General features: G+C 37.8%; 2 protein-coding genes across 5 annotated transcripts; one reads left to right on the forward strand and one right to left on the reverse strand.

Moving 5' to 3' along the window:
• Window positions 1-111: 111 nt before the first annotated feature.
• Window positions 112-4,240, reverse strand: emc3 (ER membrane protein complex subunit 3). Its single transcript, XM_077602579.1, has 9 exons — window positions 4,030-4,240; window positions 3,672-3,834; window positions 3,532-3,589; window positions 3,264-3,357; window positions 2,865-2,969; window positions 2,664-2,745; window positions 2,489-2,568; window positions 2,317-2,399; window positions 112-1,913 (listed from the first exon to the last, which is right to left on the reverse strand). Exons 2-9 carry the CDS (start codon window positions 3,824-3,826, stop codon window positions 1,785-1,787), a joined length of 786 nt encoding a protein of 261 aa, XP_077458705.1. The 5' UTR covers window positions 3,827-3,834; window positions 4,030-4,240; the 3' UTR covers window positions 112-1,784.
• On the forward strand, window positions 4,206-15,371 carry LOC144075501 (RNA-binding protein 5-like). 4 transcript variants are annotated; one of them, XM_077602577.1, is made up of 25 exons: window positions 4,206-4,312; window positions 5,653-5,703; window positions 5,808-5,967; window positions 6,043-6,201; window positions 6,611-6,680; window positions 8,306-8,379; window positions 9,251-9,334; window positions 9,425-9,485; window positions 10,239-10,301; window positions 10,381-10,541; window positions 10,641-10,738; window positions 11,069-11,156; window positions 11,276-11,344; window positions 11,701-11,767; window positions 11,849-11,925; window positions 12,003-12,105; window positions 12,188-12,279; window positions 12,449-12,628; window positions 12,876-13,019; window positions 13,106-13,180; window positions 13,253-13,432; window positions 13,794-13,868; window positions 14,084-14,184; window positions 14,662-14,791; window positions 14,916-15,371. In XM_077602577.1, exons 2-25 carry the CDS (start codon window positions 5,687-5,689, stop codon window positions 15,039-15,041), a joined length of 2,454 nt encoding a protein of 817 aa, XP_077458703.1. In that variant the 5' UTR covers window positions 4,206-4,312; window positions 5,653-5,686; the 3' UTR covers window positions 15,042-15,371. The 4 variants fall into 4 exon arrangements, with proteins under 4 accessions (XP_077458703.1, XP_077458700.1, XP_077458702.1 ...); XM_077602574.1 differs by having other exon boundaries at window positions 5,808-6,201; XM_077602576.1 differs by having other exon boundaries at window positions 5,808-6,201; window positions 13,109-13,180.
• Window positions 15,372-16,866: the final 1,495 nt, after the last annotated feature.

The following is a 16,866-nucleotide window of genomic DNA, read 5'->3' on the forward strand; positions in this document are numbered from 1 at the left end:
ACATGGACAACGTATTTGCCATCACTCAAATCTAAAGTGATTTTCTTATAACTACTGGTGACAGTAAAATGTATGTAGGAATGTACCTTCAGCAAATGTATGGAGTATGGAGCACATTAATAACGATATTTAATAGTAACAATTGAGACCAGTTGTTTAGTCAAAACATGTTTACTGTACAAAACAAACACAGGAAGGTTACAAAACAAACCTTTAACAGGGAGAAAAAAAATACACTAACTGCATCTTGTGGCAACAAGCAGTCAGTTCTTCAACAGTCTTACAAAAGAGTGGTTGAAGTATTAAATCAAACATTTTTCAGACATTAAAGATCTACTTAGAACTGAATTGTGCAGAGGAAACTAGCAACATTAGCTACACATTAAATACAATAAAATATGAAGCCAGTTGTTCACAGTTGTTTACTTTACTATGACATACACTGCTCACCAAAAAATTAGCAATGTCCAACAAATCCCATCAGAAATTTTGGGATGAACCCAAAATGATTTTTACATTTGCACTGAATTTGACCTTTTCTAACCATTTCAATGAAATGTCCAAATGTTAAACACCAGTAAACGCCAGTTGTTCTTATGAGCACAGTAATGACTGGTTAGCATATTCCCTCACATTACGAGGGTTCAATTCTTGTCTCTGGCCTTCCTCTGTGGGTTTTGCATGCTTTAGCCACTGCTGCACGATTAGGTGTAAACACGGGCGGTTGTTTGTCTTAATGTGCCCTTTAACCATTTCAGGATCTACCCCTATTCATTTCCAAGTCAAGAAAACGGATGAACAAATTATATGTACAATAACCCAAATCTATTAGTTTCCATTGTCTTCCAATCTGTTTGTATTTCTCTTGGAAACATCCGATAACTCAATTTAAATGATCAATTGCAATTGATCCTGAGAATTCCCTTGAATTTTGTACATTTAGACATCTGGCTTCATGTTAGAAAACAGAAAATTCTCAATTTAAATGATCAATTGCAATTGATCCTGAGAATTCACTTGAATTTTGTACATTTAGACATCTGGCTTCATGTTAGAAAACAAAGTTCTTTAAAAATGATTTAAACACTGAGCAATGGGCAAGATTAACCTGTTAATTATCACTATCAATTTCTATTTACGATGCATTTATGATAATGTATGTGTCATACAATCCCTGTTACAGGGGCAGAGTTTAACAGGGTGCTGGGAATAAGGTTCACCTGAGCTCAGGCTTTAGGGTACTGGTTAGTGGGGTTAAAGGTGTGGTTGGCCGAGTGAAAAGTCTAAAGCAAACTTAAGATGATGCACAGACCTATCTATAATGCAGCGTTTAAGTGTTAAAATATCTATGCCAGCACACAGCTAGCTCCGCCGACATTGATGATTCTCTAGCAACCACCCCCCCCCGTTTTACAAGGTTGTTGATGTTCACCTCACCCAGGGTCTGTTCTCATTTCTTCCACCACTAAATATAAATTCAGGTGTCAAGAGTTTAACTATAACTGAATGTTCTTTTGCATTTTAGCTTAATTGGGAGCAGAATATGCCAAACCTTTTGCGAGTAGTGTGATTTACAGTTTGATTATAATGCAACAAAATGACTTCAGACATTCTCAGTCAATAATGAAGTTAGTGGTGGTTGACTTTCGGACAATTTAAAAAACAAAAAGGAATGTAAAGATTGCATAATAAGGAGGGATTTGTCAGATTTCAGTGTTTCAAAAAAATAATAATAAAACAATCCCTGCATTTAAGCCCTCAAGCAGAAAAAAACGATCAGGGCCTCAGAATATACCAGTGGGCAGTTCCTTGCTAAACATTCCATCAAAGTCCAGCTCCATACTCATGAGATCTTCTTCCACAGTCTCCAGCGCCCACTGATGATCAGTCAGTTCCAGGGCCTCCCACTCTGCCTGGAATAAAGTACAGAATCACCCACCAAAAATGTAAAAAATGTTGTGCCTACCATTTTATTAAATCTCCACTCCTAACTCTACATGCCTCATGCAACATTGGTTCCACAAACACAAATTAAAACATCCAACTATTTTCTTTTCCTGGCATATATATTATAATATATGTATATATTATATATATATGTGTATTGTTTATTAGTGTACATGTGTGCATTGTGTTCTGCGTCCTGATTGCCTGAGGGAAATCTGCAAATCGTGTTACGTCTTGATTGGTTAATATAACATTATGATTAGCTAGTTAGCTAGATTGCCTAGTAAAGTGAGATGTTTACTGCCTCATATCATAAAATATTTGTGAAAAAAACAATTAGCTAGTAATTGTGGGTTGATTAGTATGTACCTTAAAAGCTTTATTTGTGTCTGCAGGCATGGCCATGGCAGCCCCACTCATCTGTTCCTGCATGATCCTTGACTGATCTGCACCTGCAGCACATTTCAAATATTCATTCACAGAAGTTATATTTTAACACTGCACAGATTTTTTTTTTTTGATACAAGTAACAACGCATTACCATTGTCTTGTCCAAGGATTAAGGAGTACATGCTTCGCAGTCCAAAGACATTTAGGAAGTACCACGATGCTGAACTCACCCTATATAAAAAAATAAAAACAAACACTTAACTCACAAAAGCCCCAAAAAAGACCACCAAAATGAATTGGTCCAGCTAGCTGAAGTATGACTTTACCATGAAGCATCCAATGACAGGAGTTCTATTCCTTGTTGCAGCATGGGTTTGAATCTCAGTGTGAGAGGGAAGGGCACCTTAGCTGCAGGAAAGAACAAGGAACACATTTGCTGTAGACAATGTCACATCTTGGAGTGAAGGAAAATTATAGTAGTCATATTTGAGAGTCCCAAATATTCCAGAATTTAAAAATCACTATACTTGTTACAAATCCCGAAAAGGTCCAGTTGATCCAGCCTCCGATAAGGATCATGGGAAGTACGTTAGTCACGTTTCCTTTCATCATGTCTGTCAGCATACTGGGATCTGCCATGGTAAATGAGAAGCATGTTATACAATAAATACATGCTCAAAAATGTTTATACCTCTATGAATTGAGTCTTGAATGTTTGCAGGTCAGATTAAAATGAAATGCCAAGACTATGTGCAATCCAGTATCAGGCATCTAGTTATAGGCCTTGCAACAGGATAATAACAGTAACACAACTAAAAACACCCCAAAATTGCTAAGACCCAACCTTTTCTATGAGTCCTAAGTCATATCAATTGCAGGTAAATTTTTCTGCCTTAAGAGAATTATGTCGTTTGCTTTTTTATTACCAGTCATTGGTGAGGGTGGAACAACCTTCCTTTTTGTTTTCTTGAAGAATCCATCTTCTTGATTATTGAAGTAGAATTTCCTCATTAAAAACGACTGAAAACAGAGCGTAAACATGTTATTATGTGCAACCCTAATTAAAGTACATAGATTAATCAACGTATGGTTAAAAGTGAACACTTAATATTTTTAAGGACACAATATTTGACATTGGCTACGGGAATGGAAGTGTGTTCATATGCTATATATAAGACAGATCAAAACACATACTTGCTTGGGAATATATTTTCCATTTTCTCTCAGGATTCTGCTCCGAATGAGAACCTGACTGGAATGAACATGAACATTGGATAGTTTAGTTCATTACGATGATGACAGATGTCGAAGTGCTTAGCCTTAGAATATTTTACCTGTCTGACACCTGCTCCAGAGTCAACTTCTTGTCACTTTGTAGAAGGATGGACACATAGTGACGTATGACGCCAACCAGAAAGGTGATAAAAACAATTGGCAACACCACCCATAGTCGGATGTTGGAGTCCAGCAGGAGCTCTGGCTCAGCCATTCAGCCTACTATGAATTATTAAAGAGATACCGAGAATGGGCGTCATTAAACATCGGCAAGCGCTCACGTGCACACAATTCCGGCTCTACGTGATATGAATATCCATATAAAGTGAACTGTGGGAAAACTGGCGGAACAATAAGCAGCGTCGTAAATGACATTTAAGGCTAACGGTGCGCGTATAACATTAGCCAACCGGCTACCTTTCTCTTCTTTGCGGGGAGCGGTCACGGTTGTTTTCTTGACGCGGAAGACCACGGGTGACGTTTCGCCTGTTTGAAATCTACAACCTTTAAAGCAGTCGAATTAGTGGTTAAAACATTTCAAAGCTTTGACAGACGCTTAACGCCATTGGGGTGCAAGAAGAGAGAGACATAAAGAGTATCCTCCTAACCTCTAGGTGACGCTAGCTATGATTTTGTGTAGTTTTTAACCCGGAAGTAAAATTGAAGCACAGTCTTCGTCAAAGAGGTCCATTAGCAGATGGTATGTTGTGGTATATTTGATAAGAATTTGTCAAACTAAACTCGCGTTGATATTTTCAAACGGTATGTATAACGTACTAGGTTGTCCGTCTTTCTCTCCGCTACAGATATCATCTGATTTCAGTTTAAATTATTTTTTGATCGCTCTTTCTCGGTCGAGAGTGTTGCACAATGCTGACGGGGGTCAATCTGTAAGAGTGCTTATTCTGTATTTATCCATCGTGTGGTTTTTATTCCACCAAACCTTCAGAAAATCGTGTAATTTTTAGTTCCAAACCAACTAAACAGTCGAAATGACAGAATGGAGAAGGTGGGAAGTAAAGAGCGTCAGATTGCAAACGGTGTTCCTTGAAGTGGCCTCCGCGGGTTAACACGTCATCATGTCACACTAAAAATCACGTTTATAGATTTTATTCAATTGTTTTTTTTGAGTTTGCACGCCGGTTCCTCACAAATATATACTAACTGAGTTACTCCGTGTGTTAGATCGTTTGGGAATGGAACTCCTTTGAAAAACAAGCCCAAATGCGATAAATGGTGCCATTGACAACGATAGACGTCCAATAGTAACTTTCATTGCCATTAATGGTGCTAAATGTCTACACCATTTTGACATTTCGGGCGGACAGCGTTCATTCGGAAATTGATTGGATGTCAAGTACCATCAATGGCAGTCAATGAGTTAACTGTGTGCATCATTCCCTCATCATAGCAATTTTCTGTATCTGGAAAAACATTTTGTCTGACATGGATGAGAGTAATGTGGCAAAATTGTTATTTGGATTCAAGTTAGGCATGGGCGATATGACTAAAAATATATAGTATTTCAGTCGATATAGATAATTATCGCAATAACTATCACATGTATTCATGTATTTATTTTATTTATTAACTTACTTATTACCTTATTATCCATTTTTTTCTTTTAAATTTGGAACTTCAAACTTTTGTGAATAAGTAAATAAATTGCTTTCCTTGTTATTCGATTATGAAAGTAACTACATACATATGTTACCTTTAAAAGAAAATAAACATTTTTATTGTTCTCTTGTGCAATAATGATTCAAATAAATTAAATAATCAACTGAAGACGTCCTCACTATTGCCAACCAGACAATTTCAGCCTAACAAAAAGAAACAATGTAAAATGACATCACATGGCTATTTATTTATTTATTTTAATTTGGATGAATGTAACCAATTTTAACCCAAGTTAACAAGTTTTAGATTTTTGCCATGTGTTCATAACGTTTGCATAAAATGATAAACAGTACTTAAAAGCATCTTATGTTTTAAAAGGCGTTTCCTTCTAGTTTAGAATGTTTTTTTTTCTCATTACAGTTCATTGGTGAATCACGCGTGTGGCCAAGTAAACATGGGATCTGATAAAAGGTAAAATATGTTCTATTCACCACATGAATGTGACTATACTAGTCATAGTACATATTGTGTTCTGTACTGCACTGGCATGGCTCTCCTCTCCCCCTTTATTTCAGGCCCAGTCGAGGAGAACGCAGTGGTAGATATGGATCAGATGGCTCAAGAGATGAGCCACAATCACGTGACAGACATGGTCGTGATTCTGAAAGGGATTCTAAGCGAAAATGGGATGACAGATCCAGAGATCACTATGACGAGAGCAGAGACAGTAGAGAGGTACGCGAACGCGAGCGTACTATGGACTCTTGCATAATATTTTGCCTCCACGTGTTCCCTTTTTTTTCTCAACAGAGGGGTCGAAAACGTCACAACAGTGACAGATCAGATGATGAATACGACGGCGACTATGGAGACCACGACTACAGAACAGAACAAGATCAAGAGGACGAGGAGGAGGAGAACAAGACAATCATGCTCAGGGGTCTCTCTCTCCAGGTCACAGAGGAAGATGTATGTTTAATGGTCACTCATGCTTTTTGAGGGAAAAGATGGTGTATTTTTTTCTCAAGTCAGCATGGAATTCCACAGATTTCTTTCAGAAAAGTGGACTTTTAACATCACACAAATCGCAAAAGTGTATTTGGCTTTTTCTTGGATTTTGTGTTCATTATTCCACCAACAAACATTACATTTAATAGTAAAGAAGAAAAGTGTGATTGTCTCTAGACCTGGAAATGGAATTTTAACCTTATCAATGTTGTTGAAGTAAGAATCCAACTGAACCCCCTGAGAGTAAACACTGCCAACTGACTTGTACCGAGATGTACATGACTTGCTGTGGTTGACCTTAAAAGGGATGAACGAATACAAGTGACTTGTGGTAATTTCTGTTTCTCCTCTGTCTATTGGCATGTTGCAGATCCGCTCAGCACTGGAGCAGATGCCCGGTCCCCAACCCGTGGATGTCCGCTTGATGAAAAAAAGGACTGGTGAGTTGCGTGTGTGTGCTCAGTAGCGTGTCTCGCTTTTTATTTTGCAACTCTGGTCTCACACTCCTTTGATCCTCTCCTCCATTTATTTGTGCTCATGTGACCAAGTATGAAGGTAACTACATATATTTATTTGCAGTGGAACCTCCAAATTTGAAATGCTCTGCAAGTGAAAGCTATGGCTTAACAAACTTGATGTTCGAAACATCATCCTGTATGATGTCAAAATCCTAAAATGTGATTTACCTTTGCCCTTTATTGGGGGGGGGAATACCGCAACCCATGTTGACTAGACGATAAAGTAATACCATAGTCCCGAAAGTGAAATATACCAAAGGTTTTGGCTGATTAGAAAAATATGAACAACAACAGCAGTTAAATGCTAGTCTAGGTCTGCTCACCACTTTTAAAATTCTAGGTTACTACTTTTAAAGAATGAGTTAGACCAATCAGCCTTTCTCTTTCCTAACATGATTGTGACCTTCAGCCTGTACATCTTAATTGTAAAAATAAAACGCTTCAGTAAGAGTGACAAATAATTAATGAAGAACCGACAACTGGCTATTTAAAATAAATAAATCACATTCAAACTAATGTTAAATAGGAGTCAGCACACAACAGCCCCCATTTTAAGTGCCTTAGATTAACCCCAATGTTGTGAAGCTCAGCTCTTTTAGTTAACTATTTCTAAAATTAGATTGGGCAATTATACAGTCATGGTTGCCGAGCAGTCATATTAAAACAGCAAAAACTTGAAATAATTTTGCCAATACTTCCTGACTGTTGGAAGGAAAGGTGGCAGAAATACTTTATCTGACAACAGCCAAATATTCAATATTTTATTCAGGTAGTTAAGGTTGAACTGCGCTGTTGCATCTTATGTTTACAGTTCTTTAAAAATATTTGTTAAAAAAACTCTTGTTATAATGTTATATAATCTTTTTTATATTGTAATAATATATTAGCAAACATTGTTAATACTACATACTTCAAACAAATAATTGTATCCATACGAGTAATAATAATTCTAACAACTGCACATCATTCCAAATATGCTGACTGGAAGAGCTGCAACAAAGCATTCATTTTTATTATTTCTTACCTTAAAATATTTATTATTAAATTTCGTGATCGTAGGGGACAATGTTTTGAAATAATTTATCTTGGTCTTTTCTTATTAGAGCATTATAAAATGTTTAAATAAGATGTGTAGATTTTAGATTCATGTTACATGCACAAAATTTACCAAAGTAAAACAACATTTTACCAAAGGGTAGGTAGTTTTAGATGTTGTATTTTTATTAAGCATCTGATGATTAATTGTCTTTGTATTGTCTTCTTTAGGAAATGAAAAAAAAAAATAGAACTGCTGGAAGTCATCACAAAACTGATTTAGTTCTGTGGAGGTTCCACTTTATTGCTACTTTTTTTTTTCTTTGATTTCTCAGTTTTTACGTTACCTGCTAGTTAGTATATGCCGAAATCCGCCACAATCCAATAAGCATTCTCCTCCTCCACTTGAATTTGAATCTGGCTGTACACAACACGCCCATTGTGAGTTTGAACATTGCACCATAGCCTTCTCACTAACACACCTCCCGTCTATATTTGAATGCTGTCTCTAGGTATAAGCCGAGGTTTCGCCTTCGTGGACTTTTATCACTTGCAAGATTCTACCCAGTGGATGGAGACCAATCAGGTTGCCTCAACAATCACCAAGTCTAGAAATTTTCTTGGCGATAAGAGCCCCGATACCATTATGATAATGACATTTTATGGTACCTGTAAATTTTTAATCGATGGTCTTTGTGGTATCAGAGATGAATGTTTGATATCACACGCTTTCCAGCAACCTTTTCAGCCAAAACAAAACATTCTCAGCACCTCAGTTGACTTTATTTTCAGCATAGCATACACTGTTATATAATCCTGGGAATTCTTCGCCATTATGCTCTTTAAACTATTCTTTAAAAAATGCACATATTCTGCTCCAGCTCAGTCTCCTCTTCATTAAACATTGGTGACAGAGGAGAGAGTTGGCAGCGCTCCGACCCCAAACACAGGTTTAAAGAAAAAAAAACACACATACACACTTTTCTATCTCTCTGGTCTCTCTCCATAGCCTCTTTTAGACAGCTAACATTTTGTTTCTATGCGGCAGTTTTTTTAAATAAACAATCCCGACACCAATTGGAGGACAAAGTTGACCTAATAATATTTCACATGACATTTCAACACCTCATGCTCATTTGTACTGACTGTCGGTCAAAATATTCTGTAAAAGCCAGGTCCGATGCTTGATCTGACATAAAACATTTAACGGTATGATTTTGGGTTGCTGTAGGAAAGCACACAAGCCCACTTGAATGGGGGTGTATTCTCTCTCGAAATTTTGCGTCATTTCTGTGTAAAAGAGGCTAAGGTCTGTTCCCCTCCATCCCAATGGCACTCTGCCTAAGAAGTGAGCCTTAGGCCAGCCAATCTTTCCTCTTCCCGCCGCGCTCACTCGAGTGGTGACATGGCGTGAACACTTGAAAATCTGAAATAACACATGTTTCATGACTCCACAGAATAAGCTGGTGATCCAGGGAAGAAACATCGCAGTGCACTATAGTACCAGAAAGCAGAGGTTTGACAACTGGCTTTGCAGCACTGTGAGTGTCTTTTAATGGACCCCTTAATTCCAACTATTGTCACTTCAGAACAATTTTAACATTAAAACGGTGACATTTGTCTCCTCACAGTGTGGTCTTTACAATTTCCGGAAGAGGTTAAAGTGTTTCAGATGTGGGGCAACTAAAACTGGTAAGTTGACATGATAGGAAATTAAAACTAATGGAATTATTAAATTCAACATTGTCTGCTCTGCTCTAAAAACTTTTGTCCAATACACATACAATAACGTCTAAATCACGTGTCAAAGTGGCGGCCCGGGGGCCAAATCTGGCCCGCCGCATCATTTTGTGTGGCCCGGGAAAGTAAATCATGAGTGCCGACTTTCTGTTTTAGGATCAAATTAAAATGAAGAGTATAGATGTATATTAAATTTCCTGATTTCCCCCCTTTTAAATCAATAATTGTAATATTTTAATCCATTTTTTCTGTGTTTTTAGTTCAAAAATCATTTTGTAAAATCTAAAAATATATATATAAAAAAGCTAAAATAAACATTGTTTTAGATCTATAAAAAAACAGAATATTCAGGGCTTTTAATCCATTTTATTAAAAAAAAATCTAAATATTATATCTAAAATGGTCTGTCCCACTTGAAATCAAGTTGACGTTAAAGCGGCCCGCGAACCAACCCGAGTCTGACACCCTTGGTTTAAATGACATCAGTGGTTAAATTACTTATGCATACTTAAATTACTTTTACGTGTCAGGCTTTGCCTAAAAGTAACAACAATTTATCTATGTGAAAGGTTGTCTGTCTCTTTGTGGTTTGCGATTGGCTAGCCACCAATACAGGGGTCCCCTGCCTGATGCCCATAGTTAGCTGGGATAGGCGCCAGCACCCGTTAGAAAATGAATTAATGAATTTGTCATCCATATTTTTAGATGGAGATACAGTCGCCAGTTCAAATGCAGAGACTCAGCAGCCTTGGGAATACAGTGCGGACAGTGAGTCACAATTTTTCTCTTACATCTCATCTAATCACCCAATTTTCATTTTCTGGCTCACTTCTTTTTCTTTTCACAGCAATAATTCTGAGGAACCTTCCTCCCATATGCTCTGTTGATGAGATTTTGAAGGTTTTGGCTCCATTTGCAAATTTGTCTCCATCCAACATCCGCCTCATCAAAGACAAGCAGACAGGACAGAACCGAGGCTTTAGCTTTGTTCAACTCTCCTCTCCCCTGGTGCGTTAGCTCATTAGATTTATTTTATAATCTGATAGATGCAAAAGATGTGCAGGTGTGCCTAATACTCAGTTTTGTACCTTTTTTTTTATCACATAGGAAGCTTCACAGTTGCTCACCATTCTTCAAAGCCTCCAACCACCTCTGAAAATGGATGGTAAAACAATTGCAGTGGATTATGCCAAGAGTGCGAGAAAGTGAGGGAACACACACGTAATATATAAATACTGTACATAGAAATGCATAGACACAGGCTTTATGAAAACATTTCATGTTGGATCTAGAATTTGATTATTGTAAACTTGACAGTTCATATCAATAGTCAAATTCAAAAATAGTTTTTAATATTTAATAGCCTTACTGTTTTAGTTTTTTTTTTTATATATATATAGCTGGGTGAAAGGATTATTCCCAAAACTGCACCTAAAGGGAGTCATACCTCCTATGTGATTGTCTTTTTTATTTTTATTTCAATTAATTGCATAATCATCTATAGTAAGCACTTAACTCTGGCTTTCCTTTAACAGAGAGTCTTCACATGCAGATGCGATCAGAAACAGCGCACTTTCAGTTGCTAGCACAGCCATAGCTGCAGCCCAGTGGTCATCCAGCCAGGTATTTAAACTAAAAACGGACACGCACACACACACACACACGTGTCTCTTTATTTATGGTGAGCTACCAAGTGTACCTTTCCTGATCTGCTCTTATTGTGCTGTATTTTAATACTTAAGTTAAAGCAAGGCTCTGGTGCTGTCACCGGTGTCATCAACACTCCAGAGAGCTTGGCACATCAAGCGCAGGTCGGTACATCCTACTTCCCCTCAACAGTATTCACCTTATGCGCCAATTTAGATCCCCCCTTTTTTTACATGTATCAAATCATTGACATTTTTTTTTCTTGCTTTGTTTACAATTCAACACTATTTTTTTACATCACCCAACATACAAAGTACTTCATAGTGACCAAAGTTTCATTCACAACCTGCACTACGTAACTGCTTGACAAGACTTTGGCCCCACCCATCATGTGGCATCATCATTTAATGTTTTATCAATATACTAAATAATTTATTGAGGATCACTAAAACCCCATCCTAGATCTGCCAGGAATTTTTCATGAATTTAAACGGTCTATTCATTCTCACCATGGGGACAGAATTTTCAAGTGTGGCAACAGCAAACTGAAGGATTGCCTCCTGTCATTGGTGATGGATTGCTTGGAGGTAATTAAGAGTAACTTCTTTGCTATTTTTTTTTAATACAAAACGGAATTTGCTAACGTCCCTTTTATCAATTATCTTTAGCTGCTCCTGGGATAAAGAATATGCTACCTGCAGGTGTTGTCTTGCCTCAAGTTTTTCAACCCGTCATTATTAACCAGGCACGTAAGATATACATCTATGACATTGTTATGCTCCTCATGTGTATGCTTAAATCTTGTACTTTCTTTCACGCTAGTTGACAGGTGCATTAGATCCAACCCAACTGGCTTCTACCTTTGGTACAGCCTCACTGCTCCCTGCAGCAGCAGCAAACATTGCTGCCCGCAACACTGGAACTGGTAACAATTGAAATTCAAGGAGAGAGGAAAAGTCTTCATTTGTGTTTTGCATACATCAACATTATTGCCCTCTCACCTGTAGCTGCCCCAGACACGTCCACATACCAGTATGATGAGTCTTCTGGTTACTACTATGATCCGAACACCGGACTGTACTATGACCCTAATAGTCAGGTTTGTATACATTAAACAGAGACATGGATTATTTAAATCTATAGTGCTAAAAGTAGTCATGTTTCCGTCATATCTGCAATTTCAACAAATACTGTATAAGCAATATGCATGAGTTGTTTTGTCATTTTAAGGAGGTAACTAAAGTAGTTCTATGAATTTGGTTCAATAGTATTACTACAACGCGGAGACACAGCAGTACGTTTACTGGGACAGTGAAAAAAACGCTTATGTCCCTGCGCCGTCTGCAACGGAAACGATGAACTCTGCTGGTGGTTCATCTACTTCAAACACCAGCAGCAAGGAGCCCAAAGAGAAAAAAGAAAAGCCCAAAAGCAAGTCGGCACAGCAGGTACGCACTATAGTAAATCCTCATTTGTTACATGGATTTATTCCAAACCCACTTCCATGAGGTGAAAATCTGCATGTTTATTTTTATGGCTTTACCCTTTCCAAATGCTTTGACCTAAGTATTAAAACATACCCCTCAGCTCATGGTTATCGTCTGAACAGTGAACCCTATAATTTCCTGCAGATTCCTCATATTACAACTACTTTTCCCTTCAATCAAATAATACTTCTATTTTTTTATATTCTAGATTGCAAAGGACATGGAGCGCTGGGCTAAGACCTTAAATAAGCAAAAGGAGAGTTATAAAACAAATGTACAAATAGCGGGAACATCGAGCAATGAAGAGAAGAAAGAGGCTCCTGATGCATGTTTCTCCATTTTTGAGAAGAAGGTAGTAGCATCTTATTGACTATATGTCATTGGTCCATCGGAATGATTACATTATATTTAGATTTCAATGGTAATCTTACCTTTCAGCAGATGGCCACGTTTGAGGTGCCGTCCCTCCTCACCGAACAATTCAACGTCATAGAACAGGAGCCTCCAGTGAAGGTTGTGTCCTGCCCGGCTTCTATTGATTCTTTTTAAGCACAAACTTGAACCTTCCTGTGTTTTCTCCCGCAGAGTGATCCAATTGTCACCACCGACCGGGACAGCGACCCAGAGGAGGGCGGATCAGATCAGAAAATGGACAATAGCGTCAAAATAACCGACTGGGCCAAGATGGTTTGCCTTCTGTGTCGCCGCCAGTTCCCCAATAAAGAGGCTCTGCTTCGTCACCAGCAGCTCTCTGACCTTCACAAGGTGAGGATGCTGGAACAGCAGGTGATCTGCAACTTGTCAGGAATATTCTGAGTTCTGCCATCTGTTCACTCACAACGCTTAACACCAGATGGGAAAATAAATATTGGAATGCCATCCCTGTTTATATATCTATATTATAGATTTTCTCATAGATTCTATAAGATCTGTATAAACATCTTCCTTTATTATAACAAGCCTCAGATTTGACGCAGTCGGTGCAAAAATATTTTTCAGTTATTGGGGATATTTGAGTACTGTTGTTTGTGTTAAAGACACGCCAAATGATTGCGCAAGAGTATAGTTGAGAAGGTTTAAGTGTGTATTCATTATTTGGTAACTTTGTTTCTCTTAATTATCGTAGCAAAACCTGGAAATCCACAGAAGATCACAGCTTTCTGAAGCTGAATTGGAGGATCTAGAGAGGAAAGAGACCGAGGTATTTGATTAGCTTAAATAAAAGCAAAAATGTGTTTATTCATAATAAAGTCCCATTTCATACTACTTGGGTAAGCACCCAAGTCAGTGACTTTGTGAGAATTAAGTTGCTTCAGCATTTTTTTATTTTTCCATATCCCCTTTCTTCAAATTTTTAGTGTTCTTTTGCCATGACGTAGGTATATGCTGTGTTGAATAATTTGGTATTGTCCGCAGTTGAAATACAGAGACCGAGCTGCAGAGAGGAGAGAGAAGTACGGCATTCCAGAACCTCCTAAGAAACACTTGAAAAACACAAAGCGGCCTACCCCAACAATGTAAGTAATCATTACAGTGAAGCAGGTTTCTTTCAGTCAGGGGCAAAAAATGTTTCATTCACTCAAATACTCACATTTGTGAAAGGGCATTTTTCAAAAAACTGTTGAATGTGTAATCATACATGCGTGAACCACACTAGCATTGCCATTTGATCATGTTTATAAATTAGAATAGTATTGAGTTGAGCCAACCCCTTTTCAGTGGAATTCTTATATTATGCAGTAACCCATTTAATGTCAGTGACAGTGATCAATGGCTTGACAAAATCAGAAGAAAAAACTGATTTCATTTTTCATTCATTCATCTTCTGTACCGCGCATCCTCATAAGGTTTGCTGGAGCCTATCCTATTTTACTTTGGGCGAAAGGCAGATTAAACCTTCAATCCAAAAATATATTTAAAAAAAAAACATAAAAACACATGCTATTATGCAACAGCCAACAAAAAGTTAATCAATTGTGCCCCACCTCCAACAGACATTACGATCAGCCGACCAAAGATGGCCTGACGAGTGATAACATCGGGAACAAGATGCTACAAGCCATGGGCTGGCAGGAAGGCAAAGGCCTGGGGCGCCACCAACAGGGCATTACTGTTCCCATATCGGTGAGTCCATTCCTAACATCTCTGCACAGATGCTCTTGCCTTTCTCTTAGAAAACAATTAGCGCCATTCCCTGAGGGATGTTGGCACTTATTCGTCTCTAATGAGTCCTTATGTCTGCTCGCAGGCTTCCATGAGGACAAAGGGCACTGGCTTGGGAGTTAAGGGGAGTACCTTAGATGTACCGACAACAGGAAACTACAAAGATGCTGTCCGTAAAGCCATGTTTGCGCGCTTCTCTGACATGGATTGAAAAACCCTACCACAACATGTTTTATGAAAAGAAAAAAAGAAACACCATCAGTTTATGATGTTTAGGATTACAAAAGGCAAATTCTGCTTTATTTTTAGGCAACCATTCCAATTCACACACACACATCTACAGTCACTGAGCACTAGCCGAGGCAACATGATATTGTCTAACTGAACTCCTACTTTATTTTTAATGTCATTTTCTACAACATGAAGTTGTCTTTCCAAATGGCCATTCCAGTTGCGCAAACATGTACATGGGTTTGTATAGTAAACTGTAAGATTCCTTAACAATATGATCATTAAAAATTGATTTATTTGCTCACTGTTATATTTTATTCCCTGTGTGATACTCTGTATAACAAGCAGACTACTATTGAAATTCAATCCAAGAATTTTATTAATTTTTTATTTTGATACAGCCCCTGTCATTATCTCATTGGTTTACTGTGGAGTTCAATTGAGTAATTGAAAATCACTGAATAGCTATATAGATTAGTATTGTACATTTTTTTCCAATAATAAAACTCATTCCTTTAGTTTAGCCTATGATATCAAATTGAATCAATTTCAAAGACATCAATCTTTTGTTAATTGAATTAACTGAAGTACCTTTTAGTATCTTCCAAGTAGTTTAACCTGCGGCAGCTTCAGAAGTGTATATTAAACTATTAGCCCTATTACTTGCTGTTCCACTTTACGTTCCATTCAGTCAAGTCCCTTGGAGAGCCAAATGCACGATTAAGATTTGCGATGATAAATATTAAACATCTTAATGTATTTTCATGATTGTCGTCTTTGACCTATTTCTAAACAGATTGAGATGGGTTTTTCACTTGTTGCCCCGCCCTACACGACAATCAATCACAGAGTCTAATCCTTCAAAGATATTAGAAAATCAGGCCTAGACAGTCGCAACCATTTTGCTATGAATTTTGTTATATTTTTTTCTTATAGTGGTTTGGTTCTTTGTTATGTTTCCAGGAATGACATGGTGCTTCCCACAGGGAATTCCTCAAGTAATTTTGTGTGTCTGTGCAGTGTTTGTATGTTGAAAGACAAGGCTGGGCAGTGGGCCGTCCATCATGAAGATGACTTTAAAAAAAACAGTCTAAATAACCCGTGTTGACAGAATAACAAACCACGCAAGCCCCCTCCCCTCTTCGCTCTGACAGATGTCTTCTTCACAAACATACTGACTACCCTTGATCTTTTGCTTTTATGTAATAGTTACACTTACTGCAGATGCCGTTTTTGCTTGAATTGGTGGATGTTGAAACCTCAAGTGCTGAGCAACTGGTATCTCGTTGTCTCAAAATGACCACATTCATTTCCAAGCATATTCCAGTGCTATTGAAATCCGAATGATTACATTTATATCCACATACTTGATGATTTGAGTTCAGTGCAGTACAACCCAGAAAGCCTACTGAGGTCAAACGGTACTGAAAATAAAAGTTTATGGCATCAAATCTGACAGACACCCATCAGAGGACTCAATTCACAGATTCATTCAGAGTATTTTTTGCAAGCTAAATTACATAACTCCTGCATGATGCTTTACTTCTTGGCATGGACCAATAAGAAACTGCCACATAATGAATGTGCTGGCCATCGGCCTTAATTGAGACTGATTGCAGCACCTTCCAATGTGAGTCATCAATATGTGTAGTGGTCTGGAATTATAAATCTTTTTTTTCTAATAGTTAATAGCTTGAAGCCATATGGTTTGATCCATTTATTTTGGGGGCAAGTTTCAACAGATGGAGGAAATTTAAAGAAAGTCCTCCGCTTCTGGCCCGAAGTCAGCTGGGATAGGCTCCAGC

The sequence above is a fragment of the Stigmatopora argus genome, chromosome 6 (genome assembly GCF_051989625.1).
Source record: "Stigmatopora argus isolate UIUO_Sarg chromosome 6, RoL_Sarg_1.0, whole genome shotgun sequence".
Taxonomy (NCBI): Eukaryota; Metazoa; Chordata; class Actinopteri; order Syngnathiformes; family Syngnathidae; genus Stigmatopora; species Stigmatopora argus.